At 35.6% G+C, this 26,242-nt stretch overlaps 1 protein-coding gene across 1 annotated transcript in view; it reads left to right on the top strand.

Moving 5' to 3' along the window:
• MIPOL1 (mirror-image polydactyly 1) overlaps window positions 1-26,242 on the top strand; it is a 186,762-nt gene that overhangs the window by 14,436 nt on the left and 146,084 nt on the right. Inside the window, exons 2-3 of the mRNA XM_074909904.1 lie at window positions 15,628-15,762; window positions 16,993-17,072. Coding sequence (XP_074766005.1) covers window positions 15,758-15,762; window positions 16,993-17,072 — 85 coding nt within the window. The 5' untranslated portion in view covers window positions 15,628-15,757. The remainder of the gene's footprint in view (window positions 1-15,627; window positions 15,763-16,992; window positions 17,073-26,242) is intronic.

Here is a 26,242-nt window from a genome sequence, read left to right on the forward strand (position 1 = left end):
CAATTTGATATTTCTATATATGAAACTCTATATATGAGTAAGGCTTAGATAAGCTGCTTTAATCACTTATTGCTCATATAATTTAATAGTTAATTTGAGAAGACTAATCATTTTTGTTGTATGCTTTTGTGGAGTGGAGGTAAATTAATCACAGAAGTACAGTGTCTACATGAATTAATTATGCAAGTAAGCCAAATAGCTATTTCATTATTTTACTGAAATAGCAAGAGTTTGAGAAGATCTTTTGTCTTAATAGATCAGCCAGAATTCATTGGAAAAAGTCTTAGTATGTTTAAGGTAATGGAAAAAAAATTGCCTTCAGTACATCCTACAGAGATCCTGTTTAAAACAGATGACAGTCTGTCACGTTCAGTAGCACATCAGTCATCAGATTTATCCTAATTCCTTAAGCTGAACATTTCATTCAAGCTTGTAGATTGTCTTGTCAAGCTACCAAAAGCCTCATAGCTTTTCTGTCAAGCATAGAGTTGCACCAGCAGTTACAAATAAATGCTAAGCTGCAAAAATATTGTTTATTTTCTTTAACCTTTTATTCAGCTAACTACAGTGTTCTTTCGTGTTATTTTCTCCACATACATTTATCACAAGGTATTTGAGGGACTGCTTCCTAAACGTGCCTCATCCTGACCACAGCCACTTCAGACCAAGGGCCACTTATTTTGGGATGTGTTGTTTTTACTCGTAGCAGTCTAGACCACCATGGTTATGACATTCCTCCTCTAATCACAAATTGAGCAGCTTTGTTTGCTGCAGACGTGAAGGAATCCCACTGCCAATGGTGCACACGTGGCACTGGTGTGGCCAGTCTGGCTTTATGCAGAGTGGCCATGCTTGTGGACTTCTGCTCGTCCGGTATGGAAAGTGGCAATTTTGCTATCAGGCCATATATCTATGCCATTCTTCTATTTATTCATCAAAATCTCTTTGGGATGTTTGTTCAGGCTTTACCATCTATGTTTGTATGCAAGTAGCATGTCTGAATTGGGTTCCTTCCTTTTGTTGCATATCTGCCACCTTTGAGAAAATTTTTTGTCTTTTTTTTTTTCCTTTTGTTTTTTTCCTGACCTTCTCTAATTCTGAGCGTTTTGCTTTCCTTAAAATAAAGTTTCTGTGTAAACTGTAGCACTTCCATACAAAGTTTACTTGAGCCTGAGTGGTAGTGAGAACTTGACTTGAGACAGTTGTCTGACTTTGAAGTTGACATACATATGTCTGAGGTAGTAAAACACTGGGGATGGTTAGTTGAACTTGTGTTAATTAATCGCGCTAAAGAAATAAAGTAACCTATTAGGTTGGTGCATTTGTGTAATTCATATAAAAGTCCAAACAATTGATCAGTAAAGTGATTTTTCATGAACCTCTGAAAGGCTCGTGTCCAGGTTTGACTAATCTCTATATTCAACTGCTAATGGTATGCATCCAATATAAAGTTGTGACTGCCCTTTAATAGGAAAAAGACTTCCTCGGGTATCTTTTTTAGTGATTAAAAAAAAAATAAATTAAAATCTAAGCTGTGTGTTAATTTTCAGAAACACCAACTTCAGAACTCTACTTTCTAGTTCTAATTCTTCACTGTAACTTGTAATTTCTTCTAGTACATGGTTTTCTGTCATTTACATGCGGTGCTATATTTTCTCTCCTAATCTGATGTTTTTCTTTGTTATAAAATCCTGTTATTTCTTTATACTGTTTTTTGGTCTGCTAAATAGCCAATGTGTTCTTTTAGCAGGCTTATTCCTTGAATGGATATTCTGAAAGACACATTGTTCATGTCTAAAAAGGAACTGTGGGGTTGAAGCCCTAGATAAAATTAAAGCCTGAGTATATAAAAAAAAAATTGTTAAAATGTCAAGATAATGAAAAGTCGGAAAATAAATTATGCCTATTATTAATTTTGAATTGTATTCAAACATAGGAATATGTAGCATAGACAAAAGCTGGTTACAGAGAGATAAAATTCAATTTTACACTAGGATAATTGTTTTATGTATTTTACATTTATTTATAAGATCAGATAAAGGCCTGGAATTCTCAATATAAATCACGGTATGGTCCTGATGAATGCCAAGGTCAGTAAATGAAAACCACTTTACTTGCAGAACACATTACTACTGTGGAAAATACCAACTGAATAAAATGAAACCAACAAGCACATCTTTCCTACTATACATTCTTTACTTGCATTATAACGTTAGAGCTTTGAGTATTTTTGGTTTTCAAAGTAGTGAATGGGTGTTAGTGCTCTCAGCAACCTCCCATATATTACCTGTAGCCAAATTAACATGTCTTTGTTAAGAAGAGATTAATGCAAAACTTGCAAGAGATCTGTGGGTAAGAATGGAACTGCTCCTGCAGTTGCACTGAGAGATTAGTTTGGCCCCCTTCAGATGACCTTGTGTGTGCTGGAGATGTAGTTGATGAGATCAAAATGTTATGCAGATGATGGAGCCCATGTTTTAAGACTACATTTCTGTAATAAATTGCTTTGTATCAGGAGCGTCTTCTATCAGGAAAGCTTATTTTATCCAGAATCAGATCTCTGGTATGTCTTGAAGAGAAGAAAATTTAGCTATTTTTCAGGTTTGGCAGGACAATAAAGTGGATTCCAGGTCCTCACAGAGAATGTACTGTTGATTTTATCCTGTAAGGAGGTGGCTCAGTCTCAGGTACCTCAACTGCCTGTCTATGAACTAAAGGAGGAGACAACCTCTCAGTAACCAAATTGCAAGCCAAAATTTGAAACATGTAGGTAACTAACTGAAGTGACTGCCACTCACCACAAATATTTAATCAATAAGCTGTAACATTCAGTGACAGGTTTTTCTGTATGTAGTGTGCTGGAGCTTTAGAGTCCTAGGGCAATAAGAAATAGATTTCCCAACATGGCATCCACTTCACAGAAGTGTTACTAGACTGACAGGTATTTTGTCAAGCTGGACATTTTTCAAAAGTGTTGGCTTCCAAAACATATCTTGATTAGCTGCCCTTATTATAGAGAAGCAGTGCATTCTACATCTGTTGCTTGTTACCATGTTCTGTGGGCTCCTGTCAAAGTACCAGCATCACTGAGGTCAGTAATTTGCCACTGTTACCTGCGTTAGATCACATCAGAAAGTAGTGGTGATGAGTAGTGACTCAGCAGCCCTAGTGTGCTGATCTGATGTCACTGAACAGCTCTTCTTGGTAAGCGTTACCTAGATGGTCTTTTGTTTTCTTCAGAAGCTGTAGTTTGTTTGTAAGCTTGTAACTTGTTTCGCTTTAGCAAAGGAAGGGCCACTGTGGCAGAGTCAGGATCTGAATCTTTGGTTTGTCGGGTAGGCCTCAAAGTAAAGGGTTCTGCATACCTAATGGTTTAACAGATACGAAGTACTAGTGTAGCACCTCTAAGCTTCTGCACAGGCAGTAGCTCAGCAGCTTTACTTTGCTGGGCTGGTGATCAGATTGCTGAGGTGCCTCTCATGTGATCAGGCTTTCTTTCCAAATGGCAAAGATCGATTAGACTGCAGTGAGACAGATACAGAAATGCAGCTCCCTGGGAGCATAGACTCACCTTCTGTTTTTTGATACAATGGGATTTCTGTCAGGATCATAATGAAGCCATTCTGATGCGACACAACAGTGGAAGGGCACTAGTGGACCCCATCCACTAATTCATTCATGGTACCCTGACCATATAAAGGAATGGAGCACCCATAAAGGATTCTTTTGTCGTAAGTGTTACTGATTAGGGTGCAATAGGATGTATCAAGACACTGTTATCCTGGGATGTATAGTCAACTAGTTAAGGGTATTTTAGTTTTCTGCACTACAGTAGCATAAATGTAGGGTGATATAAATATGCCTGGGAGCAAACTTCAGCTTACTGCTTTATGGACTCAGAATTTGATGGTAGCAAGAATAAACAGTTGTGGGGTGTAACACTTTTTCTCACACTGTACTGAAGGTGACTGCTTTGCAGGTGTACAAGGTAACTCTAATTAAAACAGTTTCCCCTTGAAATGTAATTTTGTTCCTCCTCTTCACTATGCAGTGGTAGACTAATATTTGTCTCCAGAATGTTTTTCCAGGATCTGAAGTGGAATTACAGTATCTGAAGGTTACTAAATATTAGGCAAAAATTATAATTCTCTTCATAGTTTAAAAGTATCTTTCATATTTCAAAACCTCTCCTGGATGTAAAATTCTTTTGGCAAACATTCACTGTCTTGCACTTATGAGAGAAAACTTACTAAAAATAGCATATACTGCTATCATACTGAGGTTCCCCTCCAGTTGTATCTGCCTAGTAGCTTGTTTTTTACATAGCATAATATACACTTTCAAATTTATCTTAAAAGTTACCAAAAATACTCCCACCCAGATACTTTATTGAGAACCCGTCTAGTATTACATATTGCACTTTATTTCCAATAATATAGCTGTTCAATCCATTAGGAGAAATCAGGGAAACTAATTGTCTGTACATCTGCAGCTCTTAAAAATTCCACATGTAATACAAAACAACACAGTGATGGACCTTGTTTTTTTTAAATTATAATCCTGTGCAATACACGTGTATGTAAGTGTCACTGTTTACTAATACAGTGATACTGTACATAAAAGTGAAATTTTGTCCCAGTTGCTCTAGAAATTCATTCAGGCTAACATTAAACCCTGGTTATAAAGAAGTATATAAAAATTATCTAACATTAGCCAAAATATTTTGAAACAAAACTGTATCTCATCTGATTTTAAAAAATAGTGTTCACAGCATGAGTTTGCTAGTTGTAGGGTCTCTGGACTTCTCAAATGTCTTGAGAAACAGGTTTTTAGAGAGGTGTCTGTTGCTGGCTGTGCGAGAATAGGTGTGGGTTTTTTCAACCTGTCCTGAAAGCACTGTGCAAAACCTTTTAAGTACTGAACCACCTTTTCTTCAGATTTAGGGTTTTTTAGTATCTTTGATAAAACCAAAAATAATCTTACACCTCAGTGAAATTCAGTGCGATGAGTAAATTCGACTCACTTAACTTTTTTTCAGGCAGGAACAGCGTATTCGAATAAGCTAAACTATGGCAAAAACTGCAGCCTTTCCTTCGTAACTCTTTTCCCAAACTAGTCTGCTCAGCAGATGCACGATGCAGCTGAAGAACTGAATACAATTAAATACTTCCTTTAGATAAGAAGAAAACAGAAGAGGGCTGTGACTTACTGACATAAATTTTACAACGGAAATAATGGATTGTATGTTGTGGCTTTAAAGTCTTGAAGAAATGAAAATAATACTGAAGACTACTTTGAAGGCAGTGTCAAGGTGGCATAACTTTATTAGAAAAATTATGCTTTTTCTTCCATTGAAGTCTGAAGATATTAAGATTTGCCTTTGACAGCAAGGAGTCATGAAAGCATATTATGAACGAAGGCACCTTTGCTTTAATGTGTTTTAAGAAATATTCCAGAAGACTTTCTCCCTTCTTTCCTCCCAGTTGCACTGTGAAATAGGAACCTATTTAGGAGTTTTTCTAGTGCTATGATTAGGCACAGAAGCTATCCTAGTGCACATACCTAACTTTGTCAGGTGCTTCTTCAGCATGAAAGGAAAGGTAAGACTGGAGTCTACAACTCTTGCAGCTTCACAATGGCCAGGAATGTCTTCAGAGTTGTTCTCAGTATTTGAACTGTTGTCCAGGTTTTTCCTTTTTTAATTCTGTGGATTTGCTCTACTTCTTTAGCTATACAGTCTTGAATTTATTTATTTATTTATTTAGTGACGCCAAGCAGTGCAATTTGTAGTGCCCAGAACATCTGACAAACAACCCTCAGACTGTTCAGCATGATGATGTACAAGAGAAAACTGTCATCAAAATAAGCCTGTGTTTCAGAAGTGCTAGGGAAGGATATTTCCTCCATCTAGTAAGTGGATTTAGAGCTCCTTTGCTCTGCCCAGGAATAACTGGTGTGGGGCCATGCTTCAGCTGCTGTCTCATATCTGCAATCTCACATTTCTTCTTTTCACCTCTGGTGTCAAGTGTTTTGGCAGCGAAAACATTAATGTAGCTTGATGAATCAAGGAATAATGAAAGCAAGACACCGGAATTTATGATGAGGTTGCAAAAAAGAAGAGAACATCCATCTGTTTCTTTTTACAAAAACCTGACAAGAATAATCTTGCTGAAAGTGGCTAGATAATCCTAGGTCTTGAATTTTTCCAGGAATTTTTTTTTTTCCATTTGTCTGTGTAGAAAGAATCTGATTTTAAGGCTCAGAACCCCTAATAAGAACTTTTTCTGTCAGTTCTGTAATCCTCAGCTTCTGTGAACCTCTTTGTAGTTTATGTTCTCAGAGGAATTTGTTAAAGCTTCTTCACTGTAAATTACTTCAGTGTTTTTGGCTGAATAATGTGCTTACTAAGAGTTCAAAATGACCTTTCTTCAAAACCCAGTAAAGAAATGTTTTTTAAAAAGTAAGTCTTTCCAGCTTCTTTATTCCTTGTATGTCATCATTTATAATGATATACAAGATTAAGGAATGAGAATGATCTAGTGATTCGAATGCATATTTTTTTTTTAGAAATTTGAACTGTTTTGTTCCTTGAACAAGAACAGAAATGGCAGAGCTTTCATTGTGGGCAATCTGGCAGTTCTGCCTATGCTTAGAGTTGTCATGCCTGTCTCTTTGGAAGACCTTTTTTCTTTGATGTTTTCCATTGTTTACAAACAAACTTTAACATTTTAGATGGAGATTTTTTTTTTTTTTTCACAGTAAGCATTTCCTTCCTACTGGGTGAAGATGACTTTTTTTGGGTAAGTTTCAGGTGAGAGAAGGTTTTGGATATTTTTCAAACTAGGGTTAAAGGATAAATACATTATTTTCCCTGATGTAAACAAAAATATTGCAGCATTTTGATTGGGAAGCTGGTATGTGGTCATGTTTTGCATTGCTTTCTTAAAATTTTGCAGGGAGGTTGATACATTGTCAGAAATGTCTGTGATAATGTGACTGATGATCTAAACTTCTTTAGCTAATGCCTCTTTTTTTCCCTTTTTTTTTTTTCTTTTTTTGTTGTTTGTTTGTAGTTTCTCATCCCAGCTGCCTGCCACTGATTCAGAGTCAATGGCAACTCCCCTTTAATCTTGTAAATCTTGTACCTTCCTTTGGTGCAAGAACAGGAAGCAGTTCAACAACTCCATGGTGCTGAATGTTTGCAGGTTTAGCTTTTTGATTTTTAGCTTCCATTTAAATTCTGGACATTCTCAACATACTTAATTTCACTGACTTGTGTCTCGTTCTCACTGAGTTCTGGACCACCTCAGAATATCTCATTCTTCTTTGATGCTCCAAGACCATTTCTGTATGTGTAGCTTGCTATTTTAAACACTATTGCTCTTCAGGTTTCTTTGATATTGCAGTAAATTTCAGGGAAGCATCTGGATTAAGTTTCTAAAAACACTAGCCTGCTAATCATACCTAAATAAGCAACAGCACATGAGAGGACATGTTATGTATCATATGTGTTAAGTTGTAAAGCACACAGCCAATGCATAGGTGCTGAAAACACTATGAAATGTTGTTGTTAGAATATAACAAGCATAGAATCATAGTATCGTTTGGGTTGGAAAAGACCTTTAAGATCATCAGGTCCAACTGTAAACCTAACATTGCCAAGTCCACCACTAAACCATGTCCTTAAGTGCCACATCTACACGTTTTTTAAATACCTCCAGGGATGATGACTCAAGCACTTCCCTCGGTGGCCTGTTCCAATCCTTGGTAACCCTTCCAGTGAAGAAATTTTTCCAAATAACCAATCTAAACCTCTCTGGTGCAACCTGAGGCTGTTTCCTCTTGTCCGATTGCTCATTACTTGGGAGAAGAGACTAACATTCACCTCCCTACAACCTCCTTTCAGGTAGTGGTAGAGAGTGATAAGGTCTCCCCTAAGCCTCCTTTTCTCCAGGCTAAACACCTCCAGCTGCTCCTCATAGGACTTGTTCTCTAGACCCTTCACCAGGTTTGTTGCTCTTCTCTGGACACATCCCAAATGTGCCATTCCTCTGTAACTCCCTCCACTTTACTTACAAGGATGAAGTTACCTCATACTCTATGTACTGGATCTCATTGCTAGATTTAAACAAAATCAGAAGTTGAGGAGACACTATGTTTATTGAAGCAAAATGTGTCTGTGTTCACACCTGCACAACACTGTGTTCCAGTGCCCTTACTGCTGAGCAAGCATAAAGGAGCAGTTATACTTAAAGAAGTTTTCTCTTCAGATAGCAGTCTAAGAAAATGACAGCTTAGTTAATTCTCTTACAAAGAACAAATCTGGTTGATCTGGAGGCAGTGTTGTTTTATTTCTCTGCTCGTTTTAGCTTGTGAAATTTCAGGTGATGTGATTCTCTTCAGCAGCTGGAGTGTACACTGTTGAAATTCAGTGGATAAATAATTTGAGGTAGAACAAGTGCACTGGCTATGCTGGTTTATGACAGCAGTGGGGGTGCATTTGTGTTTTCATGGTGTGCAAAACAGTCTGACACAAATACATAACTAGTGTGGCTGTATTCCCCTGTGAGAGACTGATGGGCCCCTCTTGGTCCCCGTGCACAGGACTGGGTCTTGAAAGGTTGGCATGTTTGACAGGCCTCTGCATGTTCAGGGTTCGTGATAGTTCTTGGTCAGGTTCCAATATCCACACTGTTTGTAGTCTTCATTTTTAGTGCATTTCCTGTCAGGAAAAATAGTGCTGTTTGAAGGTACTTTGAGAAATGTGAGTTGGCTGGATAAACTGAATTTCTCTGCTTCCATGTGGTTTGTTGCCTCCTTTTCTTTGCTAAGTCTTTGTTCGATCTGTGAAGGCAGACAAACAAATGCTTTTGGCAGGGGAAATGTCATTACTTATTCTAGCGGTTTATGAATCTGGCGCTGTTACCTTTTCTCATCTTTATGGACATAAAACGTTCTGTGACTTTATTTTTGCTTTTATGGTAGAATCTAAGCTAGCAACATTTCTGTGATAAAAGAAATTATGATTTCATGATTTGGGAACCTCAAGATATTGCATATACTGTACAATGAATTTTGCAAACATAAGCACTGTAGACTCAAATGTTTCTTGAATCATTTACGTAGGTAGTTTTGAAGTCTGTAGTCACAGTGACTTTTTCTTAAATTTGGGAGGGAGACGTATTTTGTGGGTCTTGAGGCAGATACTTTCAGAAAAGCAAGTGAAATATCTGTATCAGTGGTCCAGTTTTGGTTTACTGAAGGATGGTGGACAAACCAGCATTTGACCTAATGTCACATCATCTAGTCATGTAGCAAACTGGAAAAAATGGGGTGCTGGAGACCAGTGGTGCTCAAAATGTTGCGCTTATGCTGCTGTTGCACCATTTCCTTGCAGTTGGCATTCTGCCTGTCTGCCACATCGGTCATCTTTGGTTGTGCCTCACTGCTGGGTTTAGAGATTTTTTCTCTGCTCTATTGTTCTACCCTGTAAAGCAGAAAGCAACCCAGAATTTAATGTATTGTAGGAATGCTAGTTTTGGTGTGTTTGTTTTATTGCAGTCCTTAGAATAATAAAATAGGTAGGCAGGAAATGACCTGTGAATATTAACCAGTTCACACCTCTACTCAGAACAGGGCCATCTCCAAAGTTAGATCAGGTTGCTGTAACCAGGTGAGTTTTGCACATCTCCAGAAATTGAGATTCTGTATAACCTCTCTGAGCAACTTATTCCAGTGACCTTCCTCACTGTGAAAAATCTCTTACCAATAACTCCCAGTTTTCTGTGTTACAACTTGTCTCCAGAAAGAATCCATCTGTCCTCTCTATATTTGCTCACAAAGCAGCTAAAACACAATAAAATCCCCCTTTAGCCTTCTCTCTTTAAAACCAAGTAACTCAATTCTAGTGAATTCCTCATAAGTCATGTGCTACAGACCCCTAATCATCTTGATTGCTCTCTGCTGGACTTGTTTCAGGATATCCATAAGAGGATCAGATTGGATACAGCACTTCAGATGTGGTCTCACAAGCGCCAAACAGAGGGGATTAATCACTTCCCTTTGTCTGCTGGCTATGATCCTGTCAACAATGTGTAATATGCAGGTAGCCCTCACTGCCATGTAGTGCTGATTCTACTAAAAAATTATATGAAATATTATTTTGGCTCCAGAAAGTTTAAAATATATGTATTTTTCCTTAAAGGCTATGGAAATCACAGTCTGGTTGCAAACTGTTTAGAAATGGAGATCTGGCTGCATATGTGATATGTAATAATTGAGTTATAAGACCAGTGAAGACTTCATAACAAAGATGAAGGATGACTAAATGAATTGGCTGTTCCAAACTTGACCAAAGTATATCATAGTTTCATTATTAGAGTGAAAATAATGTTAATTGGGCTGTCACAGAAGAAAGCTGCTTCACAGAATGCACACCAAGATGAGAAAAGCTGAGAAAAAAGGAGACGTGGTCTTTGACAAGATCTTCTGCTGTTTTCTTTACATTTCAAAGAGGTGGTGGGCAGGGGGAGAAGGAAAAGACAAAAATAAGGAAAAAGAAATGGAGGACAAGGGACAGCTAAAAACTGAGGAAAAGAACAGAACAAGCTGAAGATTGTTTAATAATAAAATACAGAGATTATTATTTTGGTTAATGGGGGAGAGAGAATATAAGAGGGGAGATATGGGGCTGTTGGTGGTCTAATATGCACGTAAAATGCTTCTTGTATGCGTAAAGAGAAAAGTGAGCCTTGAAGACACCAAACTAATAGAAATTAGGGAGAGAAAGAGAAAAGTACATGTCCTTTATCCAATTAGATTTAATTCAGGATTAGTTGTAACCCAGTTGAAATGGTATTTTTATGCCTTCTCTCTTGCCTTTGTCAAAAGCAAGACAGAGAACAAGTGCTCTTTGGCTTCCTGTATGCCATTGTTAAAAGCATTAGATGCAAATTCTTTAATGGGAATGTGAAGAAGCTGCTGCAGCAACAGAGTAAAAGTACCTGAGCCCTCATTCTCCATGTCTTTTCTGATTTATGGAAGTTGCAACTGCAAATGTCTCATCTTTTTAGGCCAAGACTCAGTACAGTAGAAAAGCCAGGGGTTATTACATGACTCTGCCCTCTGGGAAAATGTTTTTATCAAGCTTCCAGATAATGTAGTTACTTCTATAAATCAAAATCTTGAAGTCTTTATAGCAGTGCAGGAGTTTTAAGTTTGAAGTACTACTTAACACATTCATCCACTTATGGATTAATCCACTTGCCTGTGTTTTATATTCTTTTAAAAAGAAACAATATTTTGCATCAACTACTTGTATTTAAAAGCATATAAAAGTAATAGAATGCAATAAAATAAGTACTTCTGTAATCAAATATCCAAGTATATTTTCTTTCACAGCTTTCAAATATCTAACAGACAGGTGTTATTCCACATTTGATGAATATTTAAAGTGGCTATGTTAGTTATAATTTGACTAGTATTTTTATAACCACCCAAAGCTAATTTTAACTTGGTTTGGGTTGTCTTAGATTTCTGATTTGCCATAGATTCTTAAGGTAGAGAGGAAATGTGACTCTTTTGTGGAGGAGTGTATCATTGCATCAAAACTTGGCATCCACCTGTGCTAAGAAAACTGTTTATTCCCTAGGGAAATGCTTCAAGAAGTTAACTGGTTTTTATGGAGTATACCCTCCTAAATTAAGTTTTTTAGTTTAGCTTGCCCTGAGGCAAAACGTTTCAGGATATTTTAGGATATCCTGGTAATCTAATTAATCTTATGAAAATAGTGCTAAAATTCTTTCTTTCTATCCCCATCCATAAAGTGTATGGCGTTCCTCTCCCTTCTATAGCTCCATCCCTGCACTGTCCATGGCAACTGTCAGCTGCATCATTAGGGGCACAAAGACTGGCTTGGTGCTGTTCCAAGGGGTGGTGGGAACTGGTCTCTTGTTCCACTGGAGGCAGGGCAGGCAGAGTAGCCCTCCTTGTAGAAAAACTCTCCCAAGACCTGTGGACATTTTGTGGAGAAGAGGTAAATTCAGTTGACACCAGAAAATGTTTGCTTCCTGTCGCAGCAGCAAAGGCCATGATTCAGTAGTTGTCTTCAAAGTCTGTCAAGGCAAGACCAAGGACCAGGCGTTTTCAGTCATTGGGGCTCCATATAGAAGGGTCTCAACAGCCTTTTGGTTTCTGGGGAGGGGGAGTCAAGAAGATGGACTTCCCGATCTCCTGCCCAGGGAGGGCAGGCTGTCACTAATCTAAATGCCTTGGGTCAATATCACTGTTCAGATGGTTGAAAGTTGGTGTTATTTTGGGGTGCTTCCTTGTATATTCTGCAGATGCTCCAGAGTTTTTTTTCCTCTGAAAGTGGAAATACCACCACAGCTGTAATAAAATCTATTCAGAACTGCACAAGTAAATCACCATATGCTTCCTACTTGCAGGTGTATGTTGGTTTTATATACTTGTTTTTATTCAGTTTCTGTTAAGTGTTTGTGTTGATGAGTAATTAGAACTGGGATTGGAATGCCATCCTTTTAAATAAGACATTATTTTGTTTAGTTGTTTGTTGTTGGGTTTTTTTTTTGTTTCCCTTGAAATCCATTCATATTTCAAGGTACTGGAAGGCAAAATATTTTGATGGCCATCTTTGCAGAATATATCCCTGACTGAATGAAGAAGCAGTAATTCTAATAGTTGACACTATATTAAAAAAAAAAAAAAAAAAAAGCAAAGACAGCGCAGTGAGCTTAGTTTTTCATTTTCTGTCACAGATGTAAATAATTGAAACGTAAGCGTGGAAAGAAGTTGACAGTTTGAAACTGCATCAGTCTTGTAGGGTAATGTTCAAATTTTCTGTGTGCTTCAATTTGACATTCTTTAGAAAAAGGTTGTTTTTGTTGAAGTATAAACCAATTAAAAGTTAATGCTGTTTTTCACTGGGCACCCATGCTAAACTAGAATGTTCATGTATTTCACATGTATGCTTATGTAATTAAGCATCCACTAATTTCTTTCTATTTGGGAAATACTTCTGTGAATCAGCACTCCATATATAAAGAGTTAAGATCATATCATCTGTTGTTTAAGGTAAGGATAAGGACATTATTATTATTACTATTATTATTTTATAATACATTCTTAATCCTTTGTTCTGTGAAGTGTTGATGTTTTCATTAGAGTTAAAATATGTTTCATGTTTACAGAAAGTCTGAAATCTCAATATGTGGTCCTATCAGTTTTAATTATTTGAATCATTAGAACATCTAATTTTTTGCTTAAGGGTACACGAATGTACCATTGAATCTGGTTTTTAAGGTTTTTTCAAGTTTAATGTCTGAATCCAAATTCATAAAGAGTTGGAAAAATGAGATGTCTGAGCTATAGGATTCACAGGGATTTTATATGAAGCCTATTTAATCAGGATAACACTGTTATTAATATTCATAAAGTCAGCTGGAACACAAATGACAGACTATGGAGGCTAAAATTTTTTACTTGTGAATTTATTAAAAGCAGCTTAAAAAATTAATGGAATTTAAGTAAAGTTGACGAAAATGAAAATCTTATGTTAGCAGAAAAAAATCTTTATTAGAACTTTCTCTAAGACCATCTTGCATTGATATCTTTGACAGATTTCATTGGTACTTAAAGAAGAAGAATGCATGAATGGTCATTTAAAAGGATTTAAACACATTGGCACATTAATTTTTACATGAATAATAAGTAGTTTCCAAAAGCAATTAACTTACAGTGTACAAGATTTGAATAGAAAAATAGGACTGTGACATCAAAGGGCAAAGCAAATGTGCTGTACATTTTAAACTTTTAATATTACGACTTCTTAAAATAATTTCTTTCATTTCCACGGTAGATAAAGTATCAGTGAAGGTATTTATGTACATCTCAGCTTTGTTCTGAAATACACTAAGATCTGGAACAAAGAAATATTTTGATGCCGAAGTGCTATTGGGAAAGAACAATTTCAGGCTTTTACAGTGATCAGGTGCTTTTGAATCAAGCTTTCTTACAGTCAGTTTCTCTGTGTGGATCATAGTCATATACTGACCACAGCATATGATTTTCTCCAATGCCGCTATATGCAGTACTGGGAAGTGTTTGTTATTTCTGTAGAGGGCAAAACAGGTAGATCTGGAATTTCTTCCATTAGTAGGAAGATGCTAGTTAATTTATATTCATATTTGTAGGCGCTTTTGAACTTAAATATTTAGTGTGAATTTTACGTGACTTGTATATTATATTCAACAGATAAGGATTTTTTGTTTTAGCTTTCTTCACATGATGTTCACGTAGTCTTAACAGTAACGCAGGTTGAATAAACAGATAGTCAATAAGGAAATTAGCTCTAGATTTAAAATTAACTCTAGATTTTGGATTAGAGTTTCATTTTGTATTTTCAGTTTTGTCTCTATCTACCAGTATATTTTAATCTCCAGCTTTAATTTATTTTGTTAGACATTGTTTATTAACAGATTGTCTTCAAAAGGAAGTAAAGAGAAGCTTTAAAATAATTGTATTTAATTTTTCTGATGATTCGTTCTGGGTAAATCTTTGTGGCTGGCTTCTGATTGTTGTTGAGGTGGTGCAGTTTGGCACTGTCTGAATAATGATGGTTCAGTAAGTTTTGGTTCTAAAAATACATTATGTTCGAAGTACCTACTGGAAAGGTACATCTTGAATGATATTTAAGTGTTGTGCATAAGTTAGATACCTATTGCAGTGCTTGTGTTCAGAACAACAATTTTTCATACTTAGTGTATGGAATGTTTTGTTGTTCTATTTATTAACATTTTTGTTTCTAGTAATAGGGAAAGTGTACTGGAAACCTTAGGGAGCCCCAAAAGATCTTTCTGTTTGACTTAGATAGATAGGTTGCCTTAATCTGATATCCACAATGTTTGTATTTTCTGTAAGTGTAAACCAGAAAATTCCTATTGATTAGCAGAACATATTTCACCTGTGAAGACGAAGTCTGTAAAATGAGCCTCTTGACTCGTCTCCAATTATTCCTGTGCCATAGTCTATTATTTCCAGGAGAGGGCAGCATTTTCCTACATCAGGTACATGAAGGCACATGCCCTGCTTAGACTGTCAATGTTTCTTGTAATTACTCCCAGTATATTTGTTGCTTGCTTATGAATTAACTTGCATTTATGGAACTAAATCATTCCAATCATTTAATTACACCTGAGGAGCTGAACTATAATTGCTTGCTTCCAACTAGGATCTGATATGGCTTGAGCAGTATTAATTTGGTGTTTACTTTTCTGAGTGCTAAAAGCATTAAAATGATTGTGCAATGGGATTACATTTTACTAATTGCTGGCATTCATTAGCTGGGTAAATGGCGAGGAAGAATGACTGTATATTGTGGAGGGATAAAATTATGGTTTTAAATAGTATATTACTAGGCACATTAAGGCCCTAAGACATGTTTTAAAATACTCCAGAGGTTATTAAATACCGTATTTTCTTCATGTCTTGCTATATGAATCTCTTATTAAAATACTGCGGTTATTATGAACCTTTTTGTGCAATATGTAGGGAAATGGCTTCATTGACAGAAACCTATTTCTTGATATTAATAACCTTCTATATTTTCAGCTAATCCAAAAGTAAATGAGGAACTTAGGAAAAGATTTCCAACTCCAAATCAACACAGTTACACGGAATTGAAAAAGAAGCATACAGCTTCATTTGAGGGATTCTTTTAAGGATCTCAGTGTTCTGCAATATGAGGTGAAGTTTTTATTTTTTGTTAAGACCTAAGCACATCAAATCTTATACACATTTTTTATCATGCACATTTATAGTTAAAAACAAATATGAGCTAAATGTGTTTTTCTTGAATGCTTAATGTAAATGTTAGTGTTGAATCTCAAGTGTCTACACAATTATTATACTTTTTTTATAATCTCAGATATAAAAATAAAAACATCTGCCTTTGATGTTGTATAGGAAAATAATTTCTTCTGATGCTTTATTAGTTAGAACATATGTCTTGGTATAATACACTTGAATTTTAAAATGTGTACTTGATTTTTTTAAATTTTCATTTTAACTCTTACATTTATCAGCACAATGACAACTCTCTGAGTTTTTTCGTGATCCAGCTACTGCCTTGTCAAAGCACAACTACATAGTTTAAGATGAAAAATTGTCCTTTGTACAATATATTTTAAGAGGTGCTTGAGTAAGTAATAAAATTTGTGATAAGCTTACTATATTAGTAAGATTACAAATTTATTTAGATTTTCTTGAGATATAGAATATAGTTGAATTTTTAACATATAAGAGAGCTTATATTTTTACACTCAGAATGTTACCTGATAAGCATAACATTTTACTCTAGGTCTTATTTTTGAGTATTGAGGGATTTTGTTTGATGATCTTTGATGATATGAAATACTGCAACTGTTTAATTAACTCTATAGTCTGAAGCAATATGTATGCAAATATTAGGATGGATTATTTAGCTGTTTAGAAAAACCTGCAAATTCAAAATTGGAGTGTTCATGGGCCACTTTACCTGTATTTTATCCAGGAAATTAAAGGAGGAGAAAGAATGTGGCAAAGTGAAGCACATACCACCATCTGGAATAATTACCAAAGTGTGCAGTCTCATTGCCTCTAGTGGGACCACTCAGTGTGATTTGTGCTGTGCTCGGTAGCATGTACTTCCAAGACCAGACTCTAGAACAAGAAGAGAAACTAATGAATTTTTCAGCAAAGGAGTTAGGTACAACAGAAAGCTGAACCGAACCATTATAAAAATTAGATATGCGAAGAAAAAATATTTTACTGAGAAATATAATTTAGCTGATTGTTAGAGTACACAGACTTTATTGTCCTGTTTTAAATATTTATACATCATTTGTCTTCTAAATTTTCTGTCAAATGAAGGCAAAGTATAGGTGTATTGGTATATATTGTATCAAGTTTATTTATCTAAAGTTTGCTTTATTTTAGTTCTGAAATCTTCAAGCAAAAACTGGATTCAGTGCCCGATCAAACAAGTTCAGAAGAACAAATGGAGAACTGGTCAAAAGGTAAAGACTTTTAAGATGTTAATAAGGAACCTCAGGTGTTGTACCAGTACTAGGCAGTGACTGGAATGTATTTATTCTTGCCGATATCTGACTGACTTTGGAAGAAAAAAAAAAAAAAGAACCACAACCACATACTTCCTCTTAAAAGTATTTGGGGTAGTAGGAGAGCAGCTACAGGAATGTAAATCATCAGCTTTATTTTTATTTTCCAGCTTAATGAAAATGTTTTTTGTATAACTTTCAGAAGTCTTATTTCAATTCTTAGTTTATACATTGCACTTCACTTTCCAAACTTTTTTTTCTTAATGGGTTGACAACAAATCGGAAGTATGTCTTAAAGTAACTTTCTTGGCTATTCATGCCTGGCTACAATATGATTAAGCCATCTACTAATATTAACAAGTTTCTCAGTATTGCCTCCACTGGATATAGACATTAAGGTAGGATTGGAAGTAAAGGGGGCCTTGGTTAACTTGGAACTTCCATAGTTCATGGAATTTTCATCTCCATCAGGATGGAAGGATCTTTTTGTATTTGGATGACCAAAATTTTGTTCTCAGATATATTCATCTATACATGATGGCAGAAACTTTAAAAAAAAAAAAAAAAAAGGAAAAAAAAGAAGAGCACTGAGGCACTGAGTTTGAAACTGAGGCACTGAGTTTGAAAGCACATTATGTGACTGACTTTACAAAAGAGAATTGTCAGAAAGTGGCTTGTGGCTAGATAATACTGTGTAGATTGAAGAAAAGGAGAGACATGGGAAGGAGGCCTTCAGTACATCACAAAAGGATGGATTTTTTTCCAGTAAGTGGCTAAGTGTAGGTTAAAAAAAAGTAGATGTGTGAACATCAAAGGTGCCTCCTATATCAGAGCCTGGTAGTATCTCATATAGTTCCTTTTTTTGAATTTTATACTATATATTCTTTCTAAAAAGATCATGTCTAGTTTCTCATGAACAGTCTGTTGTTTATAAGAAAGAAGAAATAATCCCATCTTGGAGATGATGAATTTCTTACGTATGTAAAATAATTTGTATCAGTATTATTGTAAAATAAACTACTTGTAGACCCCTTCTAATTCATGGAATTTTGAGCTATTACTGCGTGAAGTTAAAAATGTTTTTGAATCATATCCTCTGAAAACGAAAATAGTCATGGTGGAGTAACTTAGTGGAGATTGTATTCTGAGAATTTATACTTTAAATGTGTAATGGCTTAATTAGATTTAGTATTTTTAGACCTTTAGGGGTCAGCATACCCTAAGAATGGTTCAAAAGGTTAACTTTTCCAAAGTAGGCAAGTGAATACAATAAACTGATCCTCTGTGAAATATTTTCTGTCTAATTGCAAGAAATGGCATTCTGTTGCTGCTCACCGATACTTTAAAAACTGAGTAGTTAGTTTCATGTGTATTATTTTTCTGATGCATTAAGTTAATATTTTGTGCTGTTTAGAAAGCTGTTTCTTCCAAGCTAACACTTATGTATTACTGCATCCGGTAGAAGTTATATAGACAAAAGTAAAATTGATACACTTTTTTTTAGATCAGTCATTAATAAGTCACATAATTCTTTATGCTTTTACTCCTAGTTAAAAAAAAGGGATTATGGGTAAGTCTCATGTCATCATACTTGTTTGGATGGGGAGGTTTTGTTTAAAAAAAAATTATTTGGGTATTAACAATTAAATTTCCTTATCATAAAGATGATAGATAAATTACAGCAACATAATATTCGATATGTACCCTTGGTAGACATTCTGGTGCATTTTTTCACTGAATTGCTAGATCAAAGCAACTTTTAATCTGGTTAAATGTCTGTGAAGTGTGTACCATTTTGTGTTCTGCTTGTTTTGTCATCTGTGGTATCTTTCCTCTTTGCAGCTGGTACTGTACTGTATCTAGTTGTTCCTTGCTTGTAACTTGGAAGTTTAAAAGCTGGTTTTAGAATAACCCTATAATGATTTATTCTTTTTTTTAATAACATACTGAAATGTTGGATTAAATTATTTGTCAAAAAATAAGTACAGTAAAGCATATCTGAGACAAAATTCAGCTGACTAAATGAAAGTCCTATCAAGCAATGAGAATTTTAAAAAAACAGCAAAAAATGTTAGGTACAGAGAAGTTATAGGTTTATGGTGGCTATGTGGGATAATATGTAACCTGTTAATAGATGTTATAAACTAAAATACTTGAAAGAAAGGTAGTGTTTAAGAAGAGTATATCTGAAGTGTTTGATAACTGAGATTTTCTTTTTAACTTTCCATGTTGTTTGGAATATAATATGCCTGTGTGGATTGAAAGCATTCGTCTGTCTCTTCTGGTATATTAGGAAGAGTTAAAGAACAGTTTATATGCAAGGCTTATTCTTTTGGCTTTGTGTCTAACTTAATGTACTGTTTATCTCCACAGCACCTAGTTTTTAATAGGAGGATAGTGACTTACTTTAATTTCTCTGTAAGAATACTTGAGAGAATGTATCAGGACCATTGGCAGCAGGCCAGCGAATACTGTGTAATTTCCAAAAGAAAAATATTCAGGATCCAAGCAAGAAAGCCTAGGATGGTAGTCCATTATAAAAATAAACTTATACTGGCAAATAGGTGCATATCTTTGCATTGCAGTGACTGGGAGGGAGTGGGGAAGAACATTGCACCTGGGTGGAGTTGGTGCTTTAGCAGGGTTTACATGCATGATGAAAACTGCACAAATGTTAATACTGTGGAAACACAAGAGGGAACCAGAAAGTGGTGCTTTTCATACTTACATATGCCTTCAGGACTCAATGCGTCAATTTTGCAAAGAGTTAGCAGGATAGCAAAGTGGTGAATGTGCAAATACTGGAGTTAAATTTGTGTCTCATTTGACTCATATCATGTAGTCTCTTTGAATGGGTGCAGTTATACTTGTTCTGTATTATAGTCTTTCACTATCATAATGTTTTTGCTTGTGTCATATTTCTGAGCATCTACAATTCTTAAGGACAGGGCAGAAAATAGGTGAAGTCTTAGAATATCGAGTACTGTTTGATCTGTCTTGACAACAAAATTATAGTTTTGCTGACTCTGAAATGAAAAGCATTGTATAATTATTATTTGGAACTTCCTAAAACAAGGTAATAGATTATTTTTAGTGGCATGGTTTGCTTTGTTAAAAGGTGTTTATTATATTTGTCAAGCATAGAAATGAATATATATATATATATTTCTAAACCACTACTTAAAGCACATCATGCAAGGTAAATCAATGAACCAATTTCACTTGTAAGAATTTGATGTCAACTCTTAGTTATGATCCATATAGACATTTTCACCGTAACTTGTTATCCTTCAAAAGGATGTTTGTGCTGCTTATAAAAATACTTTAAAATTGCGTGTCTGGAAGCTGTAGTTCACAGGAGACTCTGGCTTTAAAGAGTCTTTAAAGAGATGTGATAATGTAGATTGGAACAGAACTTCAGAATCAGCTTGTGCAGGGAAAATTGAAAAGTAAGTGTTTTATGTGGTGGTGAGCTGTTGATTTCTAGTCTTGTTCCCTTCATGAAAAATAGAGGAGCAAAACAGATATGCAAACCTAGTTAACAAGTTATGTATATATAGCTGCTCAGACACACATGCAAGAGATAAGCATATGCATAGACAATTGTCTTAATTGCATTGAGTGTTTGTGCCTGTATTGGTCTTGCGTGAATGCATGGTGCTTAATGTTAAGAATCTGGCCATAGCTTTCTTTGTATCATATGGTCATGATGTGTATATGCCAGTGTATTGCTTACAAACACATTTTTTAGTTCTTTTGCTGTGTGGTGAAAAATATTCGGGAAGTAAAACCACTCTGGAAATATTTTTTCATTATTTCCTCCCATTTATAAATGCCATTAATTGTCAGGCATCCCTTTTGCATTCATGGTAATTGAGGCAATGTACAGTCATATGCAGAAGTTAAGTAAAATGAATCATCTTTTTTTGGTACCTTCCTGGAAATGAAACTCTACTCTTAACCATCTATTTGTAGACTTATTAGAAGTAATAAGTTTTTCTACTTGTGTAATGATTTTAATGTACTTTTTTTGTGGGTTTGGGTTTGTAATAGAAATTAGAAGGACTTTTGTTCTGGAATTACTATCATGTGACTTCAACACACACACACTAACAAACATACACACTAACATGAAGGGTAAAGAAAGCTTTGAGAGTATCGTGGTTTTGTAAAGATTTTTCATCTGATGCTCTAGTTGGGTCAAAAAGCAACTAATTGTAAAAGTGCTGCTTCCCCTTTCTCCAGAATACACCCGTTACATTTGTAAACACTCTGAAGTAAATCTGAAGCTCTTCTTTCAAGGCTGTAGTAGAGGAAGAATAAACCATACTTGTCTCATTGAAGTTTGTATCTTCTTTTACATGCCTCAACAGGAGATACTGTGAGCCTGTTCTTCCTCTCCTTTCCTTTTTTAGCAATAAGGAGTGCTGTTTACCTGGGAAGGAAAGATGACCTGGATATTGCATGGGTGTGTATGCAGAAGAATCTGCATGATATTCAAAGAGGCAGAGTCCTCTTCATGCACATGGCTCAACTGTTTAGTGTCTACCATGTGTGCTGTGCTTTCTGCATCAAACTTGCTGTGTGCTAGCTGTCAAAGATCCCCTTGCAAAGTAGCAAGGGTAGTTTCAGGTTTCTCTGCACAGTGTAGGAGGCAGAAGAGAGGTTGAGAAGATGATCTTGCATGAGTCAAACAGGAAGAGTGGCTAGTAACTGTTGAGCAACACAAAGTATGGAAAATGAAGAAAACATCTTGCAATGGAAAAAGAGGGAATAGCATGCATGACATAGAAGATAAAAAGGAGCTAATGATAACTGAAACCATCAAATACTGTCTGGTCTTTCTTGCAAATATAATCACCCTTTCTTGTGTATAAGTTTTCATCTCTCCTTTTTCTATCCCATTTCTTTCCTTGTACATTTTGAACGGTTAAATACAGTGCATTTCTGGCCAGCTGCATGCAGAAAGACTCCTCATCAGAGCACAATTAAGTATCTACTATCTGCCTGACTCACTGGAGTGTGTGAATATGATTTTGTTAGACCCTTTACAGTACACTGAAAATGCATAGTACCTTCTATGCACCGAGTACTTTCAAGCATTGAAGAAGGGGAGAATGCACACCTTGAAGTATTGCACTTTGAATCGCTTAAGTGTTTAAAGTATGAGTGCAGCTAACTTGAGAATGTCTTGAAATGGGCTTCAGGGAGAGCAGTGCTTACTACCACAGTAATTTTTATGTAGTGCTTCAGAAGGAGATTTAGAAGACCTAGCACAAGTGCAAGAGGAATGTGGTTATTTTATTCCTCAGAAACCTTCATTGATTCTATTTTAATAACAACTAGAATGAAGCTTAAGTTCAGAGGAAAGACATAATAATAAAAAAATATTTAAAAAAATATTCTCCAGGGAGTACATTGGAGACTCTTATCTGAGAGTTCACCTGCATCTTTAGTAGACCATTTACTTGGAGTAAAGGGTGTGTGGGCAAGGTGTCTTGCTGCACTTTATATAGTGACCTTTCTTTTATGTTAGACACTTAAAATTACAATGTTTTTCTTCACTTCTAAAGCTGTAGTTTTCTGGGATTTTGTTTAGAACTCTAATTCATCAAAGCCTTAGTTGGTTGTTTGCGGTAGGGGAGGTTGAGTACATTTGGATAAGAGAATTTTCACTATAATTAATGGGCATCAGGAAACATGACCCTGCCTAGATAAAAGGGAGTTCTGGATCATTAAGATTTAGATAATAGAAGGGGTTATATGTGAAAAGCAATTGTCTGGTATGACAATAGCAAAAGAAAAATTGGGTGGGAGGGTTTACTTTGTTTCTAGCTGGTTTAGAAAACATAAACACAGCATGCTTAGTAAAACTCTAGCAGACACTATGTTTGGAAATTATGTAATAACTCCATATAGGCTGTAATGATATCCTGAAACCCTGTATTTAAACTAACCTGAATTACAATGAGAGATAAACAGAATATTTACCCATCCCTTATGAGCTGCTGCTGATATGTAAATTTATTCTTCTACTTTGCACAAATATACTTTTGAGCTACTGCTTAAACACTTCAAGGTCCTTAGCCAAACAGTTTTAATGATGCCTCCAATATTATGAAAGTGTGACATTTGATGAATGCCTTGTATAGTTGTGATATCGGGGAAAGTGTAAACAAAAAACGCACATCAAGTCATCGTGCAACACCTAGATAATTTATAATTTTACTGTTTATATCCATCTTGACATTTTTTATCTGCCAGAGGCAGGTTTCATTTGGAATCTTAATCTGAGATTTATTTGGTGGATCTGGAAATCATAGCTAGAGTTCCCACAGGAAATGGTCCATCTACCAACAGATTAAATGGCAGTCCTGCAGTTGTTAAGGGAGCTCTGCATTTAACACACATGCATACTCATTCAGTCAGCACTGTGGAGAAAAATTAAAGTAGTAACCCAGGTTTAGGAACAATGTAGCTAAAAAGTCCCATATTTGCTGAATGACAAAGGGTTATATAGCAGCATTTCATTTTATTATTCGTGCTTGAATTTCTTGTTTGCTTTGTTGAGTCTGCTGACGAATACTAATAAATGCCTGCAACAATCCAGACGAGAGATGCCTGGCAACAAAGCTATGCGGTGGACCTCCCTGATCTTCTCCAGTTCACAACCTGACCTTTTGAAAAATTGGCTGGGCTAAGCTGCAGAATTTGGGTGTAATGGTTATTGTTAACTCCAGCTTTAGGATTTATTAATTTGTGTGATCAAGACTTACCTATACTTCAAAGTTTCAAAAGACCAAACACAATCATCCATCCATTAGAACTGACATTGTGTTTCAGTGAATCCCACTTAGTATCTGCCTAGAGATTCTGCTGTTTTGATGCATTCAGAATATAAAAATTCTTTTCAAGTGTGAGACCAATCCAACAAAAATCTGGTGTCTTCTCAGAGACTAATATTTTAAAATAACAGTATGTTAATGAATTGCAAACGGAGAGTGGAATGCCAAAGGAAATGTCTGGTATTTACACATTAATAAATGCATCACGATTAACTGCGGTGAATACCAAAATAATGATTGGCTGCCTATTTAAAGACTTAGAAGTGGTTTTCTATTTTAAATATTCACCAGTTTGTACACAATTGCTGTTTAGATGCAAAATAGAAGGGCAAAAGACTTAGTGAGAGACAGACGAGGAAAACATCATTACTAAAATAACCAGAATCCTCAGAGAATTGTAAAAAATTGCCTTTGCTAGAATAACTCCAACTGTTCTTAATCTCCTTCTCAATTTATTTCTTTATGAAGGGTGTTGCCAGGGTTCCACACAAGTACAGGTGAATAAAGAAGCATTCAAAGTAAAACAGATGTCCCCACACTTAAAACACATAATGAATTCACTGTTCTCTTTAGATTACTTTAAGGAATAAAAGAAATGAACCATTAAACTTCTGAGTTTTGTCTGTATTTTAGCAGACAAAATATTTTCAAGCCTCTTTTTCTGTGTGTATATCTGTCATGGGATATAGAACAAACTAAGATATTAATACAAAATATAACTTAGGTTATTTCTTGTTTCATTTTCAGAGAGTTTGCTCAATAAAGTTCCAATAAGAATATGTTGTTCTCTTTCATCATGATTTTGGACAGCTTAATTTGAATTGTATTTTTCTGTTAACCTGACTGACTTCTAAAACAGTTTTAATTGTTTGGAAGTTCTCTGTATTAGAATGATAGTCAATGTAAAAGAAAATTTTAAAAAAGGTATTTCATTTCTTCTGCCTACTGTTGAAATTACAGGAAGGTTGTATATACTGTACACTGCTTGTCTGACTTCTAATGTACAGATACAGTAGTTTGTCATGTGAAGGAAAATTATCATCATAAAGAAGTGTGAAAGTATACCAGTTCAGTTATTTGAAATTTCTCTTAATTTTTTGATTGTGTAAATGTTACTTTATGATTCATAAGTAAAAATGGTATTTTTTTTCTTGAAGTCCAACTGAAGCGAGTTGTTAAAGCCTCTCTGACAAAAGAGAGAATGTGAGGTCTCTAAGGAGGAGACAGGAGCCAGAGCGGCCACCAGTGAGGGTAGCACAGGCTCCAAGATACAGCCTTGGACTTCTGCAGTTTTACTTCTGCCATGGCTTGCTTAATGACCTTGATCCAGTTACTTCATTACTGTGTGCCTCAATCTTGATGACTTTAAAATGGCTATCACAGTACTTATGCATCCCTTATATCTGTGAAAGTTTCCAGAAAACATTGTTTTCAAAGCTTATTTCAATGAACCTCTGTGATTTGTTTCTTAAAATAAGAGTAGTTATCCTATCTCAGAGTAAAATCCAGGACCTTTCTGAGTAAGAGTTACTTAAAAGTAAGTTGATAGTCTTCATTCTTCTGAGTTGACCTATGCTGCTCTTAGCAGGGCCCACAGTTATGTATCATTGGGGCACTGGACGTACAATACATCTGTGTGGTCATTTCCTATTCATTACTGCCAAGGCTTTGGCTGGTTATATGTGGCATTTTGGCTGGTCACAGCACTGAGAAATAAAAAGAATTAACTTGGTATTACAAAAATACTCTGAGCTCAGTCTTTACTTGTTACCAGGTTCATGTGACTGCCATTCTGCTGTGCTACAGAAGTGAGAGATTTAATGAGATCTTAAGAGTCCTACTGAATAATCATTACAATTTGCCCAGTTCTCTTTAAATGTTAGAAGAAGCATGTCATGAAGGGACAACCATTTGCTGTGAATTGCAGGTTATTGGTTCTCAGTATACTACACTGCACTGAAGGAGCCTAAATAATTGCTAATGTAAATACATTTGTAGTAAGTCCAAAGATGAGTAAAGCTGCAACTTTTCTTGTTTGTTTGTTTTGGAGAAAATGTATACTGACCTTGTACTTTTTGTACCAAGCTTTTGTTAACTGTTTTCCAGAAACAGGAATTACTTTCTTCTTGAAAATTAAGTGCAGCATCTCTTCCTGTGATTAACTCTGAAAACTTGTTTGCAGATTGTGGGGAAGGCAAAATAGTGAGGAAGAAGTTGAAAATAGTGAGCACCCTTTGAGATACGTATGTAAATCATGTACATTGCATCTCAAATACGAATGAA

This window comes from Athene noctua, chromosome 6 (assembly GCF_965140245.1).
Source record: "Athene noctua chromosome 6, bAthNoc1.hap1.1, whole genome shotgun sequence".
Lineage (NCBI taxonomy): Eukaryota > Metazoa > Chordata > Aves > Strigiformes > Strigidae > Athene > Athene noctua.